This window comes from Montipora foliosa, chromosome 9, assembly GCF_036669935.1.
Source record: "Montipora foliosa isolate CH-2021 chromosome 9, ASM3666993v2, whole genome shotgun sequence".
In the NCBI taxonomy this organism is placed as follows: domain Eukaryota; kingdom Metazoa; phylum Cnidaria; class Anthozoa; order Scleractinia; family Acroporidae; genus Montipora; species Montipora foliosa.
The window spans coordinates 14039878-14062775 of NC_090877.1; the positions used below are offsets into that span (position 1 = coordinate 14039878).

At 37.9% G+C, this 22898-nt stretch overlaps 2 protein-coding genes across 3 annotated transcripts in view; one reads left to right on the top strand and one right to left on the bottom strand.

The window, feature by feature from the left end:
* Window positions 1-11526, bottom strand: part of LOC137969638 (N-acetyltransferase 9-like protein) — a 15710-nt gene extending 4184 nt beyond the window's left edge. For both annotated transcript variants that reach the window (XM_068815961.1, XM_068815962.1), the window contains exons 1-5: window positions 11386-11526; window positions 8893-9002; window positions 2971-3030; window positions 2086-2163; window positions 414-473 (exon numbers count right to left, since the gene is read on the bottom strand). In XM_068815961.1, the coding sequence (XP_068672062.1) occupies window positions 414-473; window positions 2086-2163; window positions 2971-3030; window positions 8893-9002; window positions 11386-11462 (385 nt within the window). In that variant the 5' untranslated portion in view covers window positions 11463-11526. The remainder of the gene's footprint in view (window positions 1-413; window positions 474-2085; window positions 2164-2970; window positions 3031-8892; window positions 9003-11385) is intronic.
* The window catches only part of LOC137969637 (transmembrane protein 104-like), a 16608-nt gene continuing 5219 nt past the window's right edge, over window positions 11510-22898 (top strand). The window contains exons 1-7 of the mRNA XM_068815960.1: window positions 11510-11655; window positions 13497-13618; window positions 15062-15140; window positions 15783-15849; window positions 16694-16746; window positions 20231-20261; window positions 20896-20995. Coding sequence (XP_068672061.1) covers window positions 11614-11655; window positions 13497-13618; window positions 15062-15140; window positions 15783-15849; window positions 16694-16746; window positions 20231-20261; window positions 20896-20995 — 494 coding nt within the window. The 5' untranslated portion in view covers window positions 11510-11613. The remainder of the gene's footprint in view (window positions 11656-13496; window positions 13619-15061; window positions 15141-15782; window positions 15850-16693; window positions 16747-20230; window positions 20262-20895; window positions 20996-22898) is intronic.

The following is a 22898-nucleotide window of genomic DNA, read 5'->3' on the forward strand; positions in this document are numbered from 1 at the left end:
TTACCTATACAAAACAATATTGTATACTATTAGAGCTACATATTATGCAAAGACAACTTGAATCTCCTGGAAAACCTAACTAACCCTAACAGTTATGGGATAAAGCACTTTGTGAAGTTACTGCACTACCACACGTACGCAATGCGCGCCTATTTTTATCATCGCCTCCACATGTTACAACAGTATGCAAAGTTTTATCGGAAATCTATGACAAGTCCTATTTCTAGGGAATCACATTGAGAAGAGTTAAGTATCTAGGAACCAGCAAACTCATGATGTTAAACCTGGGAAACACAGCTGTGAGACAAGGCTCTGACCATCATGCCAACCATGTGCCTGCTTTTACATCAATTAGTTTTACAACCTAGTAAGCCATATTAAATATAGTTTATGAAGTTTGTTGTAAGCCTTACCATAATTCATCATTGCTAATAAAGCTTCTCTTCCAAGGCCTTTCCTTCTACAAGGTGGTTCTGTCAAGTTTCAAGGAAATCCAATTTATGGTACAGTTTGTGACATTTTGTTTGGCTAAAGTATAATAATTTTTATTATAGTAGTTGAATGATAATTAATTCAAACATGTCCCAGTTATAACGGCAACATTTATACAGAAAACAGACTCTTTATGTGTGTGAAAAATCAAAGAAATTTAAGCACAGCCTGCTCAGGCAAGAGGCAACCAACCTGAAGGTAAATATCACTTGAAGTTGGCAGTGTAAGATGCCTACTACTGACCAGGGCTGCAATGCAAACCGAGGATAATATGCATACAGCTGAAAAACCCCAGACCTTTACTAAGGTTATATTAGTGGAGGGTTTTAGACATAATTATTGGGCTTAAAGTTAGCATAAGGGAGGGGCATTAAGGTTTAGGCTCAGGGTTAGGAGTTGCAGCCTGTAAGGTCGGGAGTTCGAGGTAAGGGTTCAGTACCCAGGCTAACATGAATAACATTTCAGACAATATGATGGAGAGGGCATGCATACAAATCAGCAGGACAAGCTATCAGTTCCTAGTACACATGTTTGCCAATTTTCTTTTTATATCAAGCCCAAGTTTAAAACAATAATGTTGGTTAAACTCAATAAATTCCCATCTTCTCTATACTTTGCTCCCAATGGCAAAAGACAATTTTGGACCTTAAACCCATTGAACTTATCAGATTGCAAGACAAATTTACTTGTCAATGGAAGGTGCTTCAGAAGTAAATGGGTTATAAGATTTGGGGTCTGTTCCACCTTTCAAGTCTGCCCTTGAAACATTTATTGTACAGTAGGTTTTTCAGTAGTTGTGAGGATTGATTGGTGAGTTTTTATTTTCTATTATTTTGTAAAAAAATAACCATTTTGACCTCGATTTTCTTTCCTACTGTGCTTAGATTTTTAAGTTAATTATCCACGATGGTAATAGCCAAAATATCACCATTTATACCATGCCATAGAAAATACAGCAAATAATAATGCTCGAAAGCCATTGTAAATTCATCAGCATTTCACCAAACCTTCCCATTGATCAGTGCAATTAAACATTATCATGCCCAACCTTTCCATCGTGCCTTGCTGGTCACTGTATTTTCTATGGCATGGTATAAAATAGTTATGCAACGCTTTCAAGTGACATACCGTCAAATATCCCACTCGTCACTTGTATTTTCTTGGCATAAACACTCGCCTAAAGGCTTGTGCATATACCAAGAAAATACCTGTGACTTGTGGGATATTCCATGGTATACCACTCGAAAGCATTGCATAACTACATGTAGTACTTTTACAAATACATGAAAGCACAGCAAGGTTTTAAAATCTGTACGCATTCAGGTTTAAACATTATTATCATTATTGTTATTACTTTTCCATAACGAAAATGAGATGAACAAAGAAATTACTTGGTTGTTACTGCCAACAAAATTCTTGTCAAATGACAGTAAGGTAGGTTCCGGTAAGTGCCCTTACAGCAGCCTTGTAGCTTCAATGTCTTTCAATTGCAGCAAAACTGGATGCACAGGGACCAGATTGGAGAAAAAATTTTTCGGTAACAAGACCTTGTTTAACAGTGTACCACTATTAAGGCAATAAGAACACTTTTACCTGCTATCATAATTTCTATCTCTGCAATATCATCATGATTGACATCGAGGAAAAGATTTACATCGCCTGCCATGCAATCTTTCAAGAAGAAAAACAACAATCCTCAGTGAAGACTGTCAGAGAGAATTGCAGTGTGAGAATACTGCTAAACAAAGAAATGTGTCAAAATGTGAAAAGTGTGTGCAGGGAGTGTGTGTTTTAAGGGGTACACAACATGACACAAAGTCACACACAAAGTAAGGTATGCCATTGGTTCTCTTTTCTTAACTCTCTTTTCCTGCTGCTCTACATTCCCAGAGGGACTAGTGTCAGTACACCAATAAGTGCAGAACCATTTTTATTCATTTAACTCATAATGTTTTACTAAGGGGTCCTAATTTCCTTGACAATGTCGTCCTTGCCAAAGCTCTCTATTACTGAGAAGAGGTGAGAGATGGGGATTACAGTTTATTGTCACTAAAATGGACTCTTACCATTTAAAGGAATATTTCACTACGACAAGGTTCGCATTGCAACCTGTTTGACATAATATTACAGTGGATATGATACAAATGATGATACCCATACTATTGTTTGTAGTTTAATGAATTCTACCCCACTTCCTTGAATCCTGTCTTTGATCCTATCTTCCTTATCTATATACTTTAAATAGGATAACCCGTTGACTCCTAGGTGTGAGACTTACATGTAATACAGGTTTTACTAAACTGTCTAATGCCAAATGATTTTACTCGTCAGAGGGCAGCGGATGAGGAGTCAATGGTCAAAGGGTTAAACTATAAACTAGCTTTCCTACTTCTAACTAAACAGTCTCAGTGGTAAGTCACATAAATTTGTAAAACTAAAGATGTTAACCCCGTAATTGTAAGAATTCAACAAACAAACCTATCTCTGTCAACTCAGGTTGCAGCCATTTGTTTTTGTCCAAAATGATAAAAGTGCACTCTGAAAAAAGAGATTTAAAAGATTATCATACCAAATTTGGTACTAACTGTTATAGCACTTAATATTCACGAGTGTAAAAACATAATTTTTTTGTATTTATGGCATGGATGAGCTGCTTGATCCATTGCTGTTTATTCCCTGCCATGGTACATGTAATTCCAACTATTTATCCATCCATCAGTCTACCCATCCAACTTATCCGTCCATCCAAAAAAATTCATAAACTTCAATCATCTATTCACTTTAAAAGAATACAATAAGACAATGGAATATAAAATAATAACATGGAATAATAAATTATTTATTACTCAATGCTACTGTAATGTTAGTACTCGTTTAGATTTAGCTTAATTAAACCTATTCACCCTTAAACTGGCCTAAACAGGCCATACTTAGTATTTTACTGTCTAACGCCAGACAATTTTAAATACTCATCAATGGGTTAATGTCTCCTGGCCTGGGAGTGCACTCTGTCTTATGGCTGACAACTTTTTAATTATTTGTCAATAACAAACACCTTATTTTATGGTGAGAGGGTTAATTACTGGGTTGCCGTATGGCAATCCCAGTTGGAAAATGGGTAGAATTTCTCCGTTTTATTTATTTTATTTTTTTCCGTGTCAGTAAAAGTCTTGCCTGTCACTCCCCCGGTAAGTGGTGTCTTTGTGCATAGAGCCTTCTGCGGGTATTTTCTTAGGATCGAGAGGGTAGTGGAAATGCGTACATTTCTCTGGTGGACACAGTAGAATCATTAACTTAACTTGTACTGGCGTCGAAAGTCATGTAACGCAAATGGCGTTTTAGTGGATCTTTGAACAAAATATACCCTTATGAAGCTCAAAAATGGCAAATCAATTGGATACTGAACAAGACAGGCGACAACATCGACAACAATCTGTCGCCCGTCGAGCCATCTTTTACCAAGTGTGCTGTTATGTAGAACATTGAAGATTTGCAGGGCAGCGATAATAGTGAATTCACAGACTAGACAAGGTGGATTGAATGGAATTTCAAGCGTTAAAATCGCTGAAAAGGTAAGATTATTGTCGAAGCGATGCCACAATTGTGTGTCTTAACAACATGTTCCTTTGATCTCATATTATTGTGTTTTCTGTCCAAATATGCGCTTGTTTTCGCTTTCGCTCAAACATATCTACCTTTATTACGTGTCCAGTGAATAGTTTTATCCTCTGGGATGAATTTTCCGTCGAAAAATCGGTTATTTGGGCGGTCAGTGTAAAACGCAGACTGCAGACCGGGGGTAAAATGCAGACTGAGGGTAAAATAAATATTAATAATAAAAAAACGAGTCATAAGGATAAAATAAAGATTGTTTGAAAGACAATCCTGTTTTACATCTCTCAACAACTCACATTATTATGACCGCAGGTCGCTGCACCTTTTGGGGATGCGATCGTACGCGTTGAAGTCATCTGTGCTTTGTTTTTGCGCTTCCAGATGCATTGCAATGTTCCAAATTATTTGTCACACCGGTACATCGAGGGAAATCGATCGAAAAACCAACAATTATTACTTCGAATACCTGAATAATCTCGGTTGTCTTTTTTCGGTGCATCGAAATGCACAAAGAATTTCATGTATTCCGAGCAATTAGGACGCGGGGATTTCATTGGTTAAGCTATGCGTGATAACCCATAGGGAGAGGTTATAATTGAAAATTACATCTTCCAGATGCAAAACAAACGAGCTTCTGAACTAAAGGATAAACATAACGTACACCAAAGCGAATGGATCCTAATAAGAAATTTTTACATCTCAGTCATACTGGCTTAAGCCGACTGAATTGAAACGTTAAATGGTTGCAAAATCCATGTTATCTCTGTCTTTGTTAATTGGTACTGTAGCCATGCGTGTCAAAATAAATTGAGTTATTGGGTAATTACTCGATTACTTTGTTCATTGCAGCAAAATGGACAGTTGAATTACGGGGTGGTGACTTCTTTGCCTAAAAGCAACTCACTTAACGAAACTGTCCTTTTTCCAACAACAACAAGGATTCAAACAGCTTCAATTCTTACAGAGTTCGATAAAAATCCGGATTTAAAACATGCGGTGGGGCAACCAAAGCGATGGGAGCTGTGTTGGGGTTTCAGTGTGAAAGTACAAATGGCTACTAACACTCTTATAACTCTTTTTTCATTATTATTTTATTAACCCGCAGTCTGCAGTCTGCAGTCTGCATTTTACCCTCAATCTGCATTTTATCCCTGGTCTGCAGTCTGCAGTCTGCAGTCTTCGTTTTACACTGATCGTTTATTTGGGTGGTTTTTGGCAACAGAGGTTAATTATTCGTAATGCGATCGCTTCCGTTGCCGTTAGCAATGGATCGCAAATTTGACACTTTTATCGCATTATCACATTACGCATTGAACCACGTTATCTATTATTCCTAAAAATCTAAAAATATTTGTGCCTTATCAGTTTTCAGTCGAATTTATGTCCAAGAAAGAAGATAAATTGCAGAAAATATTAGTTTTGCATCCAAAAATTCGTAATCAACGCTAAAATGACCAAATTTTGCCTGGAAAACAGATTTTACTGAGGGTCTAGTTTTCACGGAGGGTCTAGTTTGCATACAGTTACTACATTCTGCTAACTTTTTTTTGGTACCATGATGATATTTCACCCGAGACTTGCAATATCCAAAGACTTCCAAACACACCGTCCTGGAGATTTTTTTCCAAGTTGTTCAGATGGAAATTGTTTTCCTAAACAAAACCTCATCTCCAATGCTTGGCCTACAAAGTACTGTTTCATTTAAATGAGCTGGGGTGTTTTATTTACTGGGTTGCCGTATGGCAATCCCAGTCGGAAAATGGGTAGATTTTTCCGTTTTATTATTTTTATTTTTTTCCGTGTGCGACGGTAAAAGTCTTGCCTGTCACTCTCCTGCTAAGTGGTGTCTTTGTGCATAGAGCCTTCTGTGCATATTTTCTTAGGATCGAGAGGGTAGTGGGAAATGCGTAGATTTCCCTGGTGGACACAGTAGAACGATTAACTTAACTGGCAATGGCGTCGAAAGTCATCTAACGCGAATGGCGTTTTAGTGGATCTTTGAACAAAATATACCCTTATGAAGCTCAAAAATGGCAAGTCAATTGGATACTGAACAAGACAGGCAGTGGAATCTTAAAAGCGACGAGTAATGCACTTCAACAACAATCTGTCGCCCGTCGAGCCGTCTTTTACCAAGTGTGCTGTTATGTAGAACACTGAAGATTCGTAGGGCAGCGATAACAGTGAATTCAAAGACTAGACCAGGCTGATTGGATGGAATTTCAAGCGTTAAAATCGCTGAAAAGGTAAGATTATTTTTGTAGCGATGCAATAGGCCATTTCCGAGTTCATGTCTGCCTCCTCTTCAAAGCGAGTCTAAGTGCGAAGTTTTTCTTATGATTATTAGTTTGCTTTCATATGTAAAGTAGAACTAATTACCATCACAAAAACTTCACACTTAGACTTGCTTTGAAGAGGAGGCAGACATGCACTCGCAAATTTTCCGTTGAAAAATCGGTTATTTGGGTAGTTTTTGGCAAACAGAGGTTAGTTATTCGTAATGCGATCGCTTCCGTTGCCATTAGCAACGGGTCGCAAATTTGACACTTTTATCGCATTATCACATTACGCATTGATCGCTAATCCCATTATTCCTAAAAATCTAAAAATATTCGTGCCTCATCAGTTTTCAGTCAAATTTATGTCCAAGAAAGCAGATAAATTGCAGAAAATTTTAGTTTTGCATCCAAACATTCGTAATCAACGCTAAAATGACCAAATTTTGCCTGGAAAACATATTTTACTGTTATTTTTCTTTTTCGTTCAACTTTCGCTTTTATAAAATTTTTCAGTTGTCTGTAAATAAGTTATATGCTGTTGGAAAGCTCATTTTCTTAGCTTTAAAATGATGCATTTTTTCCCCCTAACTTTAAATATTTTTTGAGAAAAAAACCATTTTTTGGCGATGGCTGATTTACCGCGGTTTTCTCGCGGTTGGGAAAGTAGGGAAAAGAGTTAATTAATAGGCCGGTGGCCAGGTTTTTAACCTCAGAAAAGGATCTGTTTCGTCGTACAAACGTGTGAGGACCTGTGAGCCAATGGGCCTCTCTGCTGGTATGACTTCTGGGTGGCCTCTTAATAACTTCTTACTAACTGAGCGCGAGGGCCATACTTAGCTCTCATTAACCGAGCAGGAGGTCTGTATGGGAGAATCTTGACCGAGGTCTGTACACACGACCGAGGTCAAGATTCTCCCATACAAACTGACTAAGCTCGGTTGATAAGATGTTTATTATATGGCAAACAAGAACAATCTATTTCGTTTAATGTAACTGGTTTGTACTAACTGACATTTTGCTTGCGAATGGCGATGAGCTGAACTTAATTCTGTCAAAGTTTGCTTGTCATCCTCTCTTTTGTCATCATGCTGTTTGGCACTTGCATAAATAAATATTGGTAGAAGAAAATACTCAATATTTTTGCATTTTAGTTTTCATCTTTTCACCGCAAAACATTACCGGTCTAGATGCCAGTCTAGATGGGAAAATCTAGACCGCAGTCAATATAGATTTTAGGCAATCAAATTCATCAATTTGGTAGTTCCAAGTCCTTCTGAGACAGAGCCATATAAGAATGGGGAATATTGGCCCGAGGTCGTGGCAGTGCAGACCGAGCGCAGCGAGGTCCATACAAAAACGACCGAGGGCCAATATTTCCGAGTACGGCTCGAGCTAGCTCAGTTAGTAAGTAGTTTATTATATGGTTTTTTAATTACCTTTTGCTTTGTTTTTGCAAGCACGTAATCGGCCCGTGGGCATTACAGGAGAATAATGCCCTACAATTCAGTCACAATTAGCCAATCAGAGCACGCGTAATATCGGCTACAAACACAATCCATATAATAAATGGTCTTAATGACCCCCCAACTTGAAAACAATTGCCTGAAACGCTGCACGTACCACAGGCAACCCGGTGTACCCTCACGGAGGGTCTAGTTGGGTTTAAAACCATGAGGCAAAGCCAAGTGGTTTTAGATCCGATAAAGCATGACATGCAAGCCTCAGATGTATGTACCATTATTGAATGGAAGGATTTCACCAACATTCCACAAAAAGCATGTCCCTCTGGACCCAGTTCTTCAAAAACCGATTAATTAATGCTAATCTGAGATTAAAAATTGACCAAGGAGTTTATTTCCCTACTCCCAGATGCTGTTCAACGCAGATATTCGGCAAAACTTTACATTTAGAAGAAGTCAATCTTGAAAAACAAACTTATCAGCAAAAGAAATTTTCACCAAAAAAGTTGAAAACATGGAACAAGAGTTTATGCTAAGCCTGGATTAACTTAATCGGCTTTCCAACAACCGGGCCCTGGTGTCCAGAGGTGCAAAATGTGAGAGGAAGATATTAGCATGCAAGAAAAACAAGATTAGGCATTATTACCATTCATTATAGAAAGAAATCTAAAGAGTGTTTTATCAGCCAGAGGGTTAGTTTAAGCTCATGCATATGGCATTACAATATCGGTGTTTCAATAGGCTGTTAGGCTCATAAATTATTAATTAATACATTCTTGAAGATCAGTATAAAGTATGATCATTAATATCCAAGTAAATTTTTAATTGGCTTCTTTTTTCCCAAATGCACAGCTATTATGGCTCAAACGTTTCCATATGACTACACAAATTTAAACAGAAGTCTGAGTAAAAATCTTGAGTAGGCGTGATAATGCAGATTTCAATCCACAGGCATGACAATCAGACCTCAGAGGTGACACTTGGTAGGTATAATATACTTTTATGTATTTTTCTTCTTTGTTACACCTACAGCTACCAAACCTCACTATTTTCGTCCTGAAACCAGGTCTGTTGCATGTCATATTCCTGTTCCAGTGAAAGTCGTTCAGATGCAGTTTGTTCCAACAGTTCAGTAGACTGCATCCACTCATGATATCTATTGATACATAATGGTGCAAGAATAACAGCAATAACCGTATTGTCATTGAAACAGGGAAGGGGAAGTTGGTAAATATTATCATACAAACAAATTAATAGATCTGAAAGAGACCCAATGCCTAATTCATTTATAAGTGAAATTGTGCTCCAATTTCAAGCCATCCAGGCTGGAATAAAAACCCATGACCGTGCAATAGCTAGACCATATAAATATTCTCAGTATTGGATTGGCACTACATTTGTAGCTTGCAATGGAGGATAATGCGGGGGAATATAATAAAAGGTATTTGCATTTGAAAAGATTTCCCTGCTTTAGCCTCCATTCCAAGCTAGTTCCAGTCCAATACTGAGAGTACGATTATGGTCTATTGCACTGATCTGCTCTACCATCTGGGAGACTGGTCAGTTGCAAGTTCGTAGTCTATTATAAAAGGTAACCAAGGTAAATGATTGTGAAATAACTTCTCCGATAAGGATAATAAACCGTAGGCCCCTTCTCACTACCCTTCAATGTTCATAAACTCTGTGGGAAGTTAAAGATCCCTCACACTAGTTGAAAAGAGTAGGGTATGGAGTTCCCAGTGTTGTGGTCTGGCCTTTCCTTCAGCAACGTGGTCTGCTTGGTGTAATCTTCTGAATAGACTACTGATCAATGAGACCACATAACAGCAAAACAGACAGTAGTCAAATTGAAGGAGTCCAAGTGCTGAAACTGGTAAACCTAAACTAAATGAGAGATACTTTGATCTGCAGCTGAAATGATTCAAAGTGAGAATACCCGTAGTCAGTTGTAAGAAACTTAACCAGATGCAGATGAGACCAAGCTTGAATGAGATTTTAACCCATGCCATGCAACTAGGCTGCACTGCTCAACTATTAAACTGAGCTATCAAGCGAGTCAGTTGCGAGTGAAATGAAAGGCACTGTTTATAACTGGCTTGTAATGACAAAGAATGAAATGGTTTTTAAAAAGTTTTAAACCAGGAAAAATATTTGAAGCACAAAATTTATGTTTTTTATAATATATATTTCACAATCATTAAAATTTTGTTTATTTACCTTGTATTAAGAGACCTAAGGTATTCCTTTGAAAAAAACTCTTTATACGATTTATTTGCGTCTTTTTAATTGTACACAACTGGCTTGAGTTTTTTCCTTTTTATAGATATGAAGAGATTTGAAGCAGTATCGCGGCAGTAAACAGTAAACGGCAATGTTTAAGGTCTCGGTAAAGGAAAACAAGGTGTCTGCGGAAAAATGAAATTGTAGCGCAGCTTTTTTTTGTATTGGGTCAAACTATACATGTACATCATAATTTACTAACAGATTGAAATATTAAAATAAAGTTTTTAGGTACATGTATTTAATATTGCTCTTTGGTTTTAAGGCCTCAAACTCAAACTCAAACTCAAACTTAGAATGACCGAGTCTAGATCTGCTGCAGAAGCTCCTGCCCCTTCACTTTATTGCAAAACTAACCGCACTTTGGTGCATTTTATTCGCAGATGAATGCACTCCAATACCGTGTGAGGAATTTTTGATATGTTGAGAACTGAAGGAAATATAACTCACCAAAGTCGAATCTCTCATCTCATACTTACTTAAAACGTGCCATAAAATCAGTCTCCAAAGACAAACGAAAAATTCCTCACACGGCATTTGGGGTAGTACAATCATCTATTAGAATTGAAATATTGGAAGCAATATCTTAAAACCCGTTGGGGCAGGAGGCCCAAGAAGTTGTAATTTTAGCGTCAAAATAAACCCCTAAAAGATTTTGAAGATTTCGTGTGATTGACATGATACGTCAATCATTTTTTGCACACCGATTATGGCGGGAAACAAAGAAAAGCAATTTTAGCCGTTTTAAAATTAATTTTTCTGAAATTTATTTCGGGAAAATATACTTCAGAGCCCACCAATTCAATTAAGATTTTGCAAAAACGAAAAATTTGAGCGAGACACCTAAATTTCATCTTTACCAGAGAACTTAAGAAGGGAGTAAGTATTATCAGTGAGAGAACTTTTAGGAGGATATCATTGACGTCACTCATTGTCATTGATGTGCCAACCAGAGCCTCATTGGCTGTCGAAACAAAGGGTCTTTTGTTCCTGTGGTTGGCACAATTGAATAACAAAAGCAATGTTTGTAAACAGATATCTTCCCTATTCAATTTTTAAAGAACGAGTAAAGTATCTTTGAGTGGCCCCGCGGCTCGTCAGAAAAATCAAATGTTTAAACGAACGAGTAAGGTATCTTTACATGTAAGTGGCTCGGCGACTCCGCGGTTCGGGAGTCGCGTCCAGAGAGACGCTCAGCCACTCAAGGCACCACTGCAAAAATACCAATCTTGGCTCTTCCCTTATTAAATCACACTAACCTCGGAACATGGTTTTTTTTATAGGGAACCAAAACAATCTTTTCTCCTTCCAGAACCGTATCTCCGTTCTTTCTCATTCCGCCATAAGCCCTAGATCACACTACATGTGCGCTTAAATGAAGACCAAATTCGCCGTTTTCCAGTCTCTCACGTGCTATTCATGCGGCGGAAGTAAAGATCTTGTGACCGGTGAAAAGACGTTTGATCGATCACTTCAATAAGGTCAAGATGGCAGTTGTCACTGAAACTGGCTCTCTGTACTCCACGCCGGTGAGTTTAGTTTCTGAGCTAAATTGCATATGAATAGCGTGTATTGTTGCGTGCCTCGTACTTCAGACGATGCCGCTACAAGACCACATGCACAATATGTGCTCTCAATTCTCCAACGTACGACTTTATAATTATAACTCTCTGCGTTCTCTCCTTTGCAGTTCTTCGAATATGTTTATATTCGTATTTTTGATTCTTTTAAGATAACAGATGGCCTTTGTTGAAATAAGGATAATGTGCAATTCGGAAGCAAAACACCTTGCTTATACGACTTCTTGTAATGCACCTATCAATGTGAAGCTGCTGGTGGTGGGGAAGGCCGGGCATAGGCGGGGGATTTGAACTCAGATCAGTTTTTCTGTTCAAATGCCCGGCCCCAGGAAAGTCATCCTGGGTCAAAAAAGTGCAAATTCCTCACCCCAGGGGCGTTATTGTTGGTCAAAAGACTGCAAATTCCTCAGCCCCAGCTTCCTCCCAAAAATGCATAGGTAAAAAGAACAGAACAGCAGAAATAGGGACAGAAATTATACATTTTATTTTTTAAAAGGTAACAAAGCAATGACTTTAAAATTTTGAGGACTGTCTCAACTGATACTACTAAACAAGGCAGTACAACAGGGAAATTCTGGTATCTTTTCATGAACTGTTATGCTACTTTTGTTTACCTTAATTGCCATCTTTTTATAGCTCATGGCCATTATCTATATTTAATCACTAAGACAGCAAATATTACAGCTAAAAACTTGCTTTCTAAAACGTTTCAGCTTTTAAACTTGAAACTATGCCCTAAAGGACTGACTAAAAATAGAACCACATACTTTGTGAAGGAAAAAAGAATATGACATGTTAATTACTTAAATTGTAAACAGGAACAATGGAAATAAAATATTAAACTTCATATAAAAGAGAGCAATATCCAAAAAAGCCCCATAAGGTATGATGTGACAAATAGTGAGCTGATAAAAATGAAATTGAGTATTTCGGTCTTGTTTTTAGTAATATATAAGCTTTCTTGGAAACAAAATTCACTGCACACAAGGTGAATATAGATGACTGCCTCATAAAAGGCTTTAGAGTTTCAGTCCATGGCATTCATCGGTAATCGCAGAGAATTTGTTTGCTTCTAATGACTTCTGGGTAATTCCAAAATGGCGGTACTATTTTTCGGTCTTTCTCAGTCATTCAAGATGGCGAGCAGCCAAGATGGCGTCAGTGGACCCCACTCTTCTAATGGTTAAAGTCAAAAGTCCCGACCCCCGGAACTCAACGAATGATCAAAAGTCCCTACCACGGGCAGACTTGTAACGTCAAATCCCCCTCCTACATGTATGCCCGGCCTCCCCCCAGCGGCTTAACATTGATAGGTGCATAAAGCAGGTTTCTTATCATTTCTTTTATTGTAGTAGTTTTTAGTAATTTAATTTAGTTTGTTAGTTAGATTTATTTAATTCATTATTGTAAAGTCCTGAAGGAAATACCTTGTCTAAATAAAGATTTTGCCAACTCCCAATCACGTAGGTCATGCCCCCCCCCCCACCCCTTCTCCCCCCTCCCCCTGCTAAGGATGGCTTGTCCTTGCAACCAGTGATAAAAAAATCTTCAAAGAAAAACGACACAATTTAAAGCCCCACAACAATTTATGTAATGGTGCTGACAAAAATTTTCTTCATCCTAAAGGAGGGGGGACTGTGCAACAGTTATCTCTATTCACATGCAAATCAAGGGCAGGGTATTCTTAAGTTTACCCAAAAGACCTCCTTTCCCTGGCCTGAACATTAATTTTCAGTTGGCAATTTTCATTTCACCAAACAACTCAAATGAGTCTCTCTTTTGCAATTTAGGTTGCCTTTGTGTATGTCTTTAATCTTATTATTGGTGTGGGAGCATTGACAATGCCCAAGGCTTTTGCAGATGCTGGTTGGCTTGTTGCAGCAGTTTTTACATGCGTTCTGTGCTTTATAAGGTTAGTACACCAAAAATGCTCAACATATATATATATATATAGTGCTGAGTAAAACTAAAGAATATTTTTTTTTACAATCACATTACGAGAGTTGGTATTTGCTATAATAATACCATGATAAAAAACTTGTAACTGACTAACAATATTTTTAAAATGGATGTTTTCGTTGTTTAGGCAATCACCTAGTATGGGTTGTCATTTGTTGTTCCTATTCTTCCTTGTCATATAAAATTGTTAATCATCCACTGAATCTACATTACATCACATTGGACCAACTATTGGAGGCTTTTAGGTTAGGGAAAAACTAAAACAGAAATTAACCTTCTCAGGTCAGAGTTCAGAATTAACAAACTCAACCCTTGGGGGAGCAGCGATGGTGCAGTGGTGAGAGCACTCACGTCCCACCAATCTGGTCCAGGTTCGATTCCCAGATCCGGCATCCTATGTGGGTTCAGTTTGTTGGTTCTCTACTCTGTTCCAAGAGGTCTTTCTGCGGGTACTCCGGTTTTCCCCTCTCCTCAAATACCAAATAAAATAATTATGATTTAATATACATGTACATGTATTAATTTGCTTTGATTTCTTTGGTGCACAACCCCACAAGCAATGCAGCTTTAAACATTATTGCGTGTAAATACAGTTCTATAAAGTTCTATTATTGTTGGATTTTCAGTCAGAGAATATTTAACTTGGAGTACATTGATGGGTGGGGTTCACTATCTATGTACATGTAGAGCTGACAGAGTGTAAGTCCTCAAGGTAAAAGTTACTCTTAAACTTGGGATGTTTCTCAATTTTTTATTTGGCTCAGGATAATTTTAAATGATATAAACTGTTAATTAAGGCTTCATCCACAATTTTTAATCAAAAAAACAAATTTAACAAAATCAATACCAAAAATGGATGTTAAATGTAAAAAATTGGCAGCAATCAATGCATATGATCCACAGAAGTTGTTTTCTTTGTTTAAAGATTATGCAACAGGGCTTATGAATGAAGAACATCAATGGCCTGGGTTTCCATGACAACTCATATTTCCTGTTTCTTAGTTTTGAGAAATCCATCCATTTTTGGTATTAAATCTGGATTCAGATGTTTGCAAAGAACCCTACCCATATTTAAATACAGTGTAGGTTTCTCAACTATTGTAAGGCATCATTTAATATTGATCCACTCCACATCACTCTTAGCTCAAACACATATACAGGGTGTATGATGTGTGGAATTTTTCATTTCCAAAGATAGGGAGGGGGGGGGGGGGGGGCCGGGCATGGCATCTTTTCCTGATTATTCTGCCCAGATCTCTTCATCCTCTTAAAATTGGATTCAATTAATTTTTGTTCTACCATAGAAATGCACTGCACTGGACTCTGCAAAGGAGCTTGTGTATATAGCCTTCTCAGACTGGTTTCATAGGTTTAAAAATATTTTTTCACTTATCAGTTTTGTTACAGCAACTTTTATGGTAGAGGCAATGGCTGCTGCAAATGCCTTATTGAGGTTACAAGAGAAGAAATTAACAGTGAGTTGTGAATTAATGATGTTGATGAATGATCTGCATTTTTACTGGTAGTAGCTTTTTAATGCAGCTATTGCACACTATGTGAATGGCTGGTTACTCAACTTCAATTATAATAGAGAGATTTATTTGAAAATAATTTAACGTAAGTTGGCAAATGGCAGGATGCTGCTCATCGTAGAACCATGAAAATTTTCTGACTTCCATTGTTTCTAACTTTCCTCACTTTTGGAAAGTTATTCAACATCATTTTGTAGATAACATGTGCTAAAATACCAGTACTCTTACCAAGTTTTCATATGATGCCTGGGCTCAAACCGTTTGCTAAACCTAAGTTTATTTTAGTTCAAAGCCCAGGTAGTGAGCTCAGGTTACACAACAGAGAAATCTCCAATTACCATATGCCCTTTATAAGAAGGCTACACCACAGCACTGAAATTTCCATGCCTTGTTATTTGCTGATGGAAATAGAAAAAACAGGGAAGTGGAATGAGAGGAAAATTGGAATTTTAATTAAAACTGAAACTAGAAGGGGATTTAACATGGACCATTTTACTGCTTTCAAGCTATGTTAGTAAGAGGCATTATTTTATTCTTCTTAGTAATAATTATGGTGTCAATAAATTTTTTCATGTTATTCTGAAGATAAGTGCAGCAGGGAAAAGTGTATCTAGTGAGATTGCACCTGATGAAGAGCAGCCTTTACTAATAAGTAAGTGATACATGTACATGTACATAGGAAACTGGAGATAAGCACCAGCCTGATGGGCCTTACTAGGCTTGTAACAGAGACTTAACCTTTTTTTTTTTATGTGTACATACTTTTACTAAGTTAACCAAGTTCAAGGGCGGTACTGTCTTATATGGCTCTGTCTCACAATGACTGGGAACTACCAAAGTCACGAATTTGATTGGCTGTAATCAATATTGACCACAGTCTAGGTTTTCCCATCTAGACTGGCATCTGGACCGGTAATATTTTGCATTGAAAATTTGGAAACTAAAATGCAAAAATAATGAGTATTTTCTTCTACCAATATTTATTATTTTATGGAAGTGCCAAAAAGCACAATGAGAAACAAAAGTAAGGAGGACAAGCAAACTTTGGCAGAATTAAGTTCAGCTCATCGCCACTTATCACCATTCACAAGCAAAATGTCAGTTAGTACAAACCAGTTACATTACACAAATTAAATTGTCCTTGTTTGCCATGTAATAAACATCTTATTAACCAAGCTTAGTCAGTCTGTATGGGAGAACCTTGACTTCGGTCGTGTGTACAGACCTCACTGCATTTGGTCTGTACTCACAACCTTGAGCTAATTACAGCCCACGCTTTTCCTCTTAGATTTATGGCACTTCTTTAAACAACTGACGCTCAAAATGCCAGAACATTCACTCAATTTGTCTGTTGCTACTCAACCATACAAATTCCCATGAAGCCTTCTTTAAAATTATCAGATCGAACTATGGTCAGGATACTTTTTCTGGAAAAATTACTTGAATCAGTTCTTAGCCTCAAAAAAAGATAACCTTGTTGTCATAACTTCTCACAGCAGCTGAATTTCACGGAATGGACCTTTATAAAATAACAAGACGTGTAGAAATGGTAAGTCAAAGTTCAAGGGGCACTTTACTAGTACTACTACCAATAATAATTATGATAATAATTTAATAATAATACTACCCCAGAGACAATGATTTCTTTTATGCTATGGCAGAACCAATCCTTGGCTCCAAGGCTTGGAGCTAGAATCTGGAACAAAATCCCAGAGTTGTTAAAATCAAAACCAAAGCAATCATTCAAAAAACACCTTCAGATTAAATTGTTGCAGTTTTCAGTGCATGAGGGGGTTTTTGTTGATGTCTATAATCTTGCTGATAAAATATTCCTTAATTAGAAGCTAAATACATATATATACATAATTATCTTCCTAGCAGATATGTATATGTTTTCCCATATTTAATATTTATTACTCATTATTTTTTGAGCGAATGTGAGAATGATATTATACACATGAGAAATGAGATGTTGATGGAACCAACTGGGAACTCGGAAAAAATCCGAGCCCCAGATGGGATTCGAACCCACGACCCTCCGTGATCTAGTCGGATGCTCTAACCACTGAGCTACTGGAGACTCTATGGTGAGCAAGGGTGAAATGTGGGTCTTTGACTTGAGCTGCATCACGCAGCTACAGAGTCAAATGACGACTGACAGCATATCTCATAACTGCATCACGCAGTCACATTAAAGCATATCGGAGATGCGGCCAACCAACCACCCAAGTGAGCGAATGTGAGAATGATATATACACATGAGAAATGAGATGTTGATAGAACCCACTGGGAACTCGGAAAATATCCGAGCCCCAAATGGGATTCACATTTCACCCTTGCTCACCATAGAGTCTCCAGTAGCTCAGTGGTTAGAGCATCCGACTAGATCACGGAGGGTCGTGACTTCGAATCCCATCTGGGGCTCAGATTTTTTCCGAGTTCCCAGTTTTATTATTTTTAGTTGTATATTATCTTAACTCTACACCGCCTAGATTAGCTATGCTATTTACGGTGTACATGCAGTCATATTATGTTTTTATTTATATTTATATGTGTGTGAATAAACTAAAAATTGTAACTAAACTAAAAAAATTGTTTTAAAACAGGACATCCCACTTATGTCCTCCAATTAGATGCGCACCCCATTTTGACATCAGTTGAATGCGAAGTGTCCCTTTAAGTCCAAGCATTGGCTACCTATTTCAAAGGGTACAAGTTAGCGTTATTTTTAACCTAGGGTAAATGCAGCTGTTTTTCCTTATGGCGAACTTTGAGGAGCAGTATTTGGGGACACTTTGTGACATTAAAGTGGTACTATGATCAAAAAATCATTTCCTTTTTTTCTTCAGATTTTGAAAGCGTGTTTGCTTAACACCTAACTGGCAAAATTTTGAGCTTTGAGTTTTATCCAAAGGCTGTTTATTTTGAGTGCAAGTTTTGAATTTCACGGTTCGCCATTACTCACGTTCAAAACTGGCCGATTGGACCTCAGAGGGTTGGATCTAGAGAAAATGACGTCATTTACTCACTAGCTTAAAATTTCAGCATGTAAATGCAATATATTACATATGCAAAACACGGGGTTAAAAGTCTGAAAGCCCGAAACTCCCCTGCTGCATATTAATTCGGCCACGTACACACGCATTGCATTCTTAAACTAGTGAGTCTGACGTCATTTTCTCCTCGACCCAGCTCTCAAGATTTTAAAGTTAGTAATGGCGGACCAATAAATAAGAAAATTCCAGTTAAAATAAACAGGTGTCTTTTTTTAATCAGAACTTAAAACTTGGGTCAGTTACTGTTTAGTTAACATAGTTTTGAAATCCAAAGAAAAAAAAGAATTGTTTTTTTTGGTCGTAGTACCACTTTAATTAGGGAGTTTAAGAAACGAAGATGGCTACAGCAACGGCAACACCAAAAAGCAGTAATATTATTGGTTAAAAGAACCAAAATGATCACGCTGCATGTGAGGCACGCATTTTTTAACATTTCTCTCCCGTGCTCGTCAAAACTACTACATGAAATGACCAAATTTAAGCTTTGGACGACAACGTGGACAAACTACAGTGACTTTCAGTCTCACTCTGTACTTCAAATCCGTCCGTAACAATCCAGTTTTAGGACACTTCGTCCATATTGAATGATACAAACAAGATGGAATGATCATGAAATACTTAGAATAGCTCAAACTTATATTTTGAAGTGACGTTTTTTCACCGTAGCCGTCGTGGTTTCTTAAACTCCCTATTGTCTCCATTCCAAGACACATCGAGTGATGTTGAAGTTGGCGAGAAGAGCAAGAGGACACTTTAATTGTGATTATTGAAATCTGCATGCATCTGTAATTACTTGGCATATCTGGACATCCGAAGCCCATATGAATGTAATCTCGGAAAGCTGAAATGACGTTGTTTCCAATAGAAACAAACATCAAATGAATCCTCGCTACACTCCATTTTTCAAGGAGTTCATTAGGGCCTGAGCACTGAGCAAATGTACATGTAGCAGTTGTCCTCATTGTTTTTCCACAACTTTGTCCAGCTGTTTTCAGGGGAATCCATACCAGTTTCCACCGTTTTATGGGAATCGGTCAGAAACACGTTAAAGGGGACTTTGGAAAGTCAAAATCCAAAACATTCCCTGGGGGGCATGCCCACAGACCCCCCTAGAAACCTTTTCGTTGTTTTGGAAACCGGTCATTATTTATACTAGATCCACCCCTGGTTTTGACTCTTGCTACTTTGGTTTATTGTATCAAAATCATTTAAAATGCCCAGCTAGCAAAACCTGATGGTCATCAACCTCCTGAGCAAAATCTTAATGACACCTCTGAACTCTGGTATCGTGGATCTGGCTAGACTAGGTCATTATTCTCGGTGTTGATGCCAGTCTAGAGACAATAATTTGCTAGGTATATCAATGCAGTTGTTTTAGGATTTATGCAAGGTAACAGCAAAAGCACAAAAGAAAAGGAAAAAATTTGTCAGGATGAGCATATATGTAAGGAATGAATTTCCTTCAAAGTTTCTGAACAATAATCCATTAGATTTTGTGCGTTTTTATTTCAAGGACTCTTTTGTCTCATGCCATGAATACTTGCAGTTTAATTAAGTTTTATTTAGCAACAAGGACTATAAATTAAGTGTACTCTCACCCATCATTTGGGAGATTTGTTTTGAGCATGAGTGGCCGACTTGCAAAGAATCTCCTAATATATGGCATTCAGATCAATGAGACCACATGAATAGATTACAAAATTAGTATTAAAATGGAAGAAATCCAAGTGCTATAACTAGTAAACCAAAAGCTCCAGGATGTCCCAATTTTTGTGATGCAATAATGTTAACATCCTTTGTATGGACATTTAAGTGTTTTAAAGACTGCAGCTGGCAAGAAAACTTTTTATTTTAAAAGTCTCATTGCTCACATGACTTTGATAGAGCTCCATGTCTCTGAATTGCCTTATGCCAGAATTTACACTGCCAAATAAGCATGTTTGGATTTCCTATTCTCTATTTCATGTTTCAAAACAGGGTCAAATGGCAAATCTATTTTTCAGTAAAGGTAAGTTCATGAGTTTTCAATTTTTTTTTCTTCCTTCTTTCCAAAATACTGGTTAGTCAGTGATGTTCTGTGCTAATTTGTCAATGGCTGGGCCCTGGTCTCTTAAACTGATCAACCGTACGTAAAGCAAATGAAGCTAATAATGATCCTCGTAGTTATGAATGCAACTTTTTAGCAATTGCATAGAGAAGCACGAAAAATTCAGGACGGGGTTTGAACCTGGACCTCGCAATGCCGGTGCAACACTCTAACCAACTGAGCTATGAAGCCACTGATGTTGGAAGCTGGTCATTTGTGGGTTCAAATGTTCCTGTGTTGAATGAGTCAATGAACAAAATGATATATGAAATGAATCGTATATTGAACTGCGGATATGAAATCAAATGAAGTTATGATCTTTGCAGTTATGAATGCATTTTTCAGCAATTGTGTAGAGAAGCCTGAAAAATTCAGAACTGAGTTTGAACCTGTGACCTCAGGGTACCGGTGCAAAGCTCTAAACCAACTGAGCTATGAAGACACTGATGTTGTGAGCTGGTCAGTTGTGGGTTCAAATGTTTCCGTGATGAGAAATCAACTTCAGAGAGGCCGTGACCTTGATTCTATTTAACTTGTGGTGTTTCTTTATAATCAGTTGGTGTCCGGTTGTTTTACTTCTGCATTGCCCTGTACCTCTATGGTGATTTAGCAATTTATGCAGCTGCTGTCCCAAAGTCTCTCACTCGTGTAGCATGGTGAGATTTCCACGTTAACTTTGCAACATTGTTGACTAATATTTTTTGTGTGGCCATGTTGGATGCACGGTAAAACACACTTGTCTGACATATTGTATTATGTACTGGCCATCAAGAACTAACACAGCAACAATGTTCACCAAAATTTATTGAACAGGAAAACTTGGCTTGTCTTCACTCAACATGAAACAACATATTAGCCAACAAAGTTGCTATGTTTGGCAGTGGTTTAAAGTACACCTAACATCAATAAGTTTTTATTGTAAAGATAAATCTCTTCACCTGTAGCGAACGCTTTTTGTCATTTTTCCTAGAGATAACATTATCTGTGTGCTGCATCAGTTTAATGTTGTACAATACTATTTTTATATAATTATTGTCATTCAGTCTAATGCATTTGTGTAGAATTTTGCTCTCTTTTATGAACTACTAGTAACAAATTATCACTGGGACCCCTCACCTCAAGTTATGAGAAGACGCGAGCCCGGAGGCGAAAGCAGTGGGAGCCATGGCAACACGCTGGCCATCGGTGCGGGGAGGTGGGAGGGTCGAACACCCAACGTCCGTTAAAAGCCAAAGAGAGGAATAAACGGGATAAAACTAGCCTATTTACATGTAAAACAAAAATGGTAATAAATTATGCAAATAGGGTTCTCCTATAGAACAACAGATGCACGGAAATTTTCAACTTAAATCTCAAGGGAATAAGGAGCGTTTGTACATGATGGCCCCCAGTGAGAATAGTAAAGTAATGTTTGTGGGTTCCAGTGTAGTTAAGCTTTGCAAAATTTGTGTTCATCTGTCTACGGCCCTGTTAGCGAGAAGAATTGAGATGATCGATGGCATCTCCATCTGCCTTGCATTCCCAGATATGCCCAGAAATGCATGACAGTGTTATCCACCTTTAAGAAGTTTCAAAAAGTATCCCCTTGCTCTTCTCCCCAACTTCGACATAATGTGTGTGAAGTGAAGTGGGGCTTTTCAGGACCACAGGAAACCCAGGCTCACTGTGTGTGCCACATAGGTAAATATAGAGAACATATGAGGCAAAGTTAAGGTGAGGAAATTTGCTTGAAAATGGAAATAAAAATAGATGAAACTTACCATGTGGTGAGCTGTTGTTGTCTTTAATACGTACACTAAGTTTCGGCAAAAATGGTCCCCGTTCACCTTCCTTCATAGTATTTTTAGTCACTATACTATGAAGGAAGGTGAACGGGGACCATTTTTCCCAAAACTTTGTGTACATATTAATTAAATACAACAACAGCTCACCATATGGTCCATTTTCTAGCAAATTTATAGACCTAAACTTCGCCTCATATGTTCTCTATATTTACCTATGTGGCACACACAGTGAGCCTGGGTTACTTGTGTTCAGGACTAATTTACAATGCTTTTTGTGGCCAGACTGCTTGTTACGCAGTTTACAATTTATTTAGAAAGTGAAAGATGCCCCCAATCCGATTAGGTCAGACCACAGGCAGCACTTTTTCCTCAGTTATTTTAAGACCCTGAGTGTTGGTCCGGCCAGAGTCAAACTCTCGACCTCCTGCATGGAAGCCCAATGCTCAACCAACTGAGCAACCAGTGGGCAGGGTACCGCACAACAGTGTGTCTTGGATTACAGGAAATGAATGTCACAAAGTGTACCGGCCCTAAACCCCAGTCCTCAAGGAAAGATAAACAGCTGCCTTCACCCTCACAAAAAATGACACTACATGTAATCCTCACTCACACTTACGGTATTGCTAGAAATGGGTTGTAAGTGCTCAGACTTAAAGGGACTCGCTTTGTGTCAATTGTCAAAATGGCATCAAATTACCTGCTTGTCTGGACATGAGTGTACATTCCTGTTTTCAAAAAACGTTTTTTTATTGATTTCCAAAGCAGTTTTTGACGT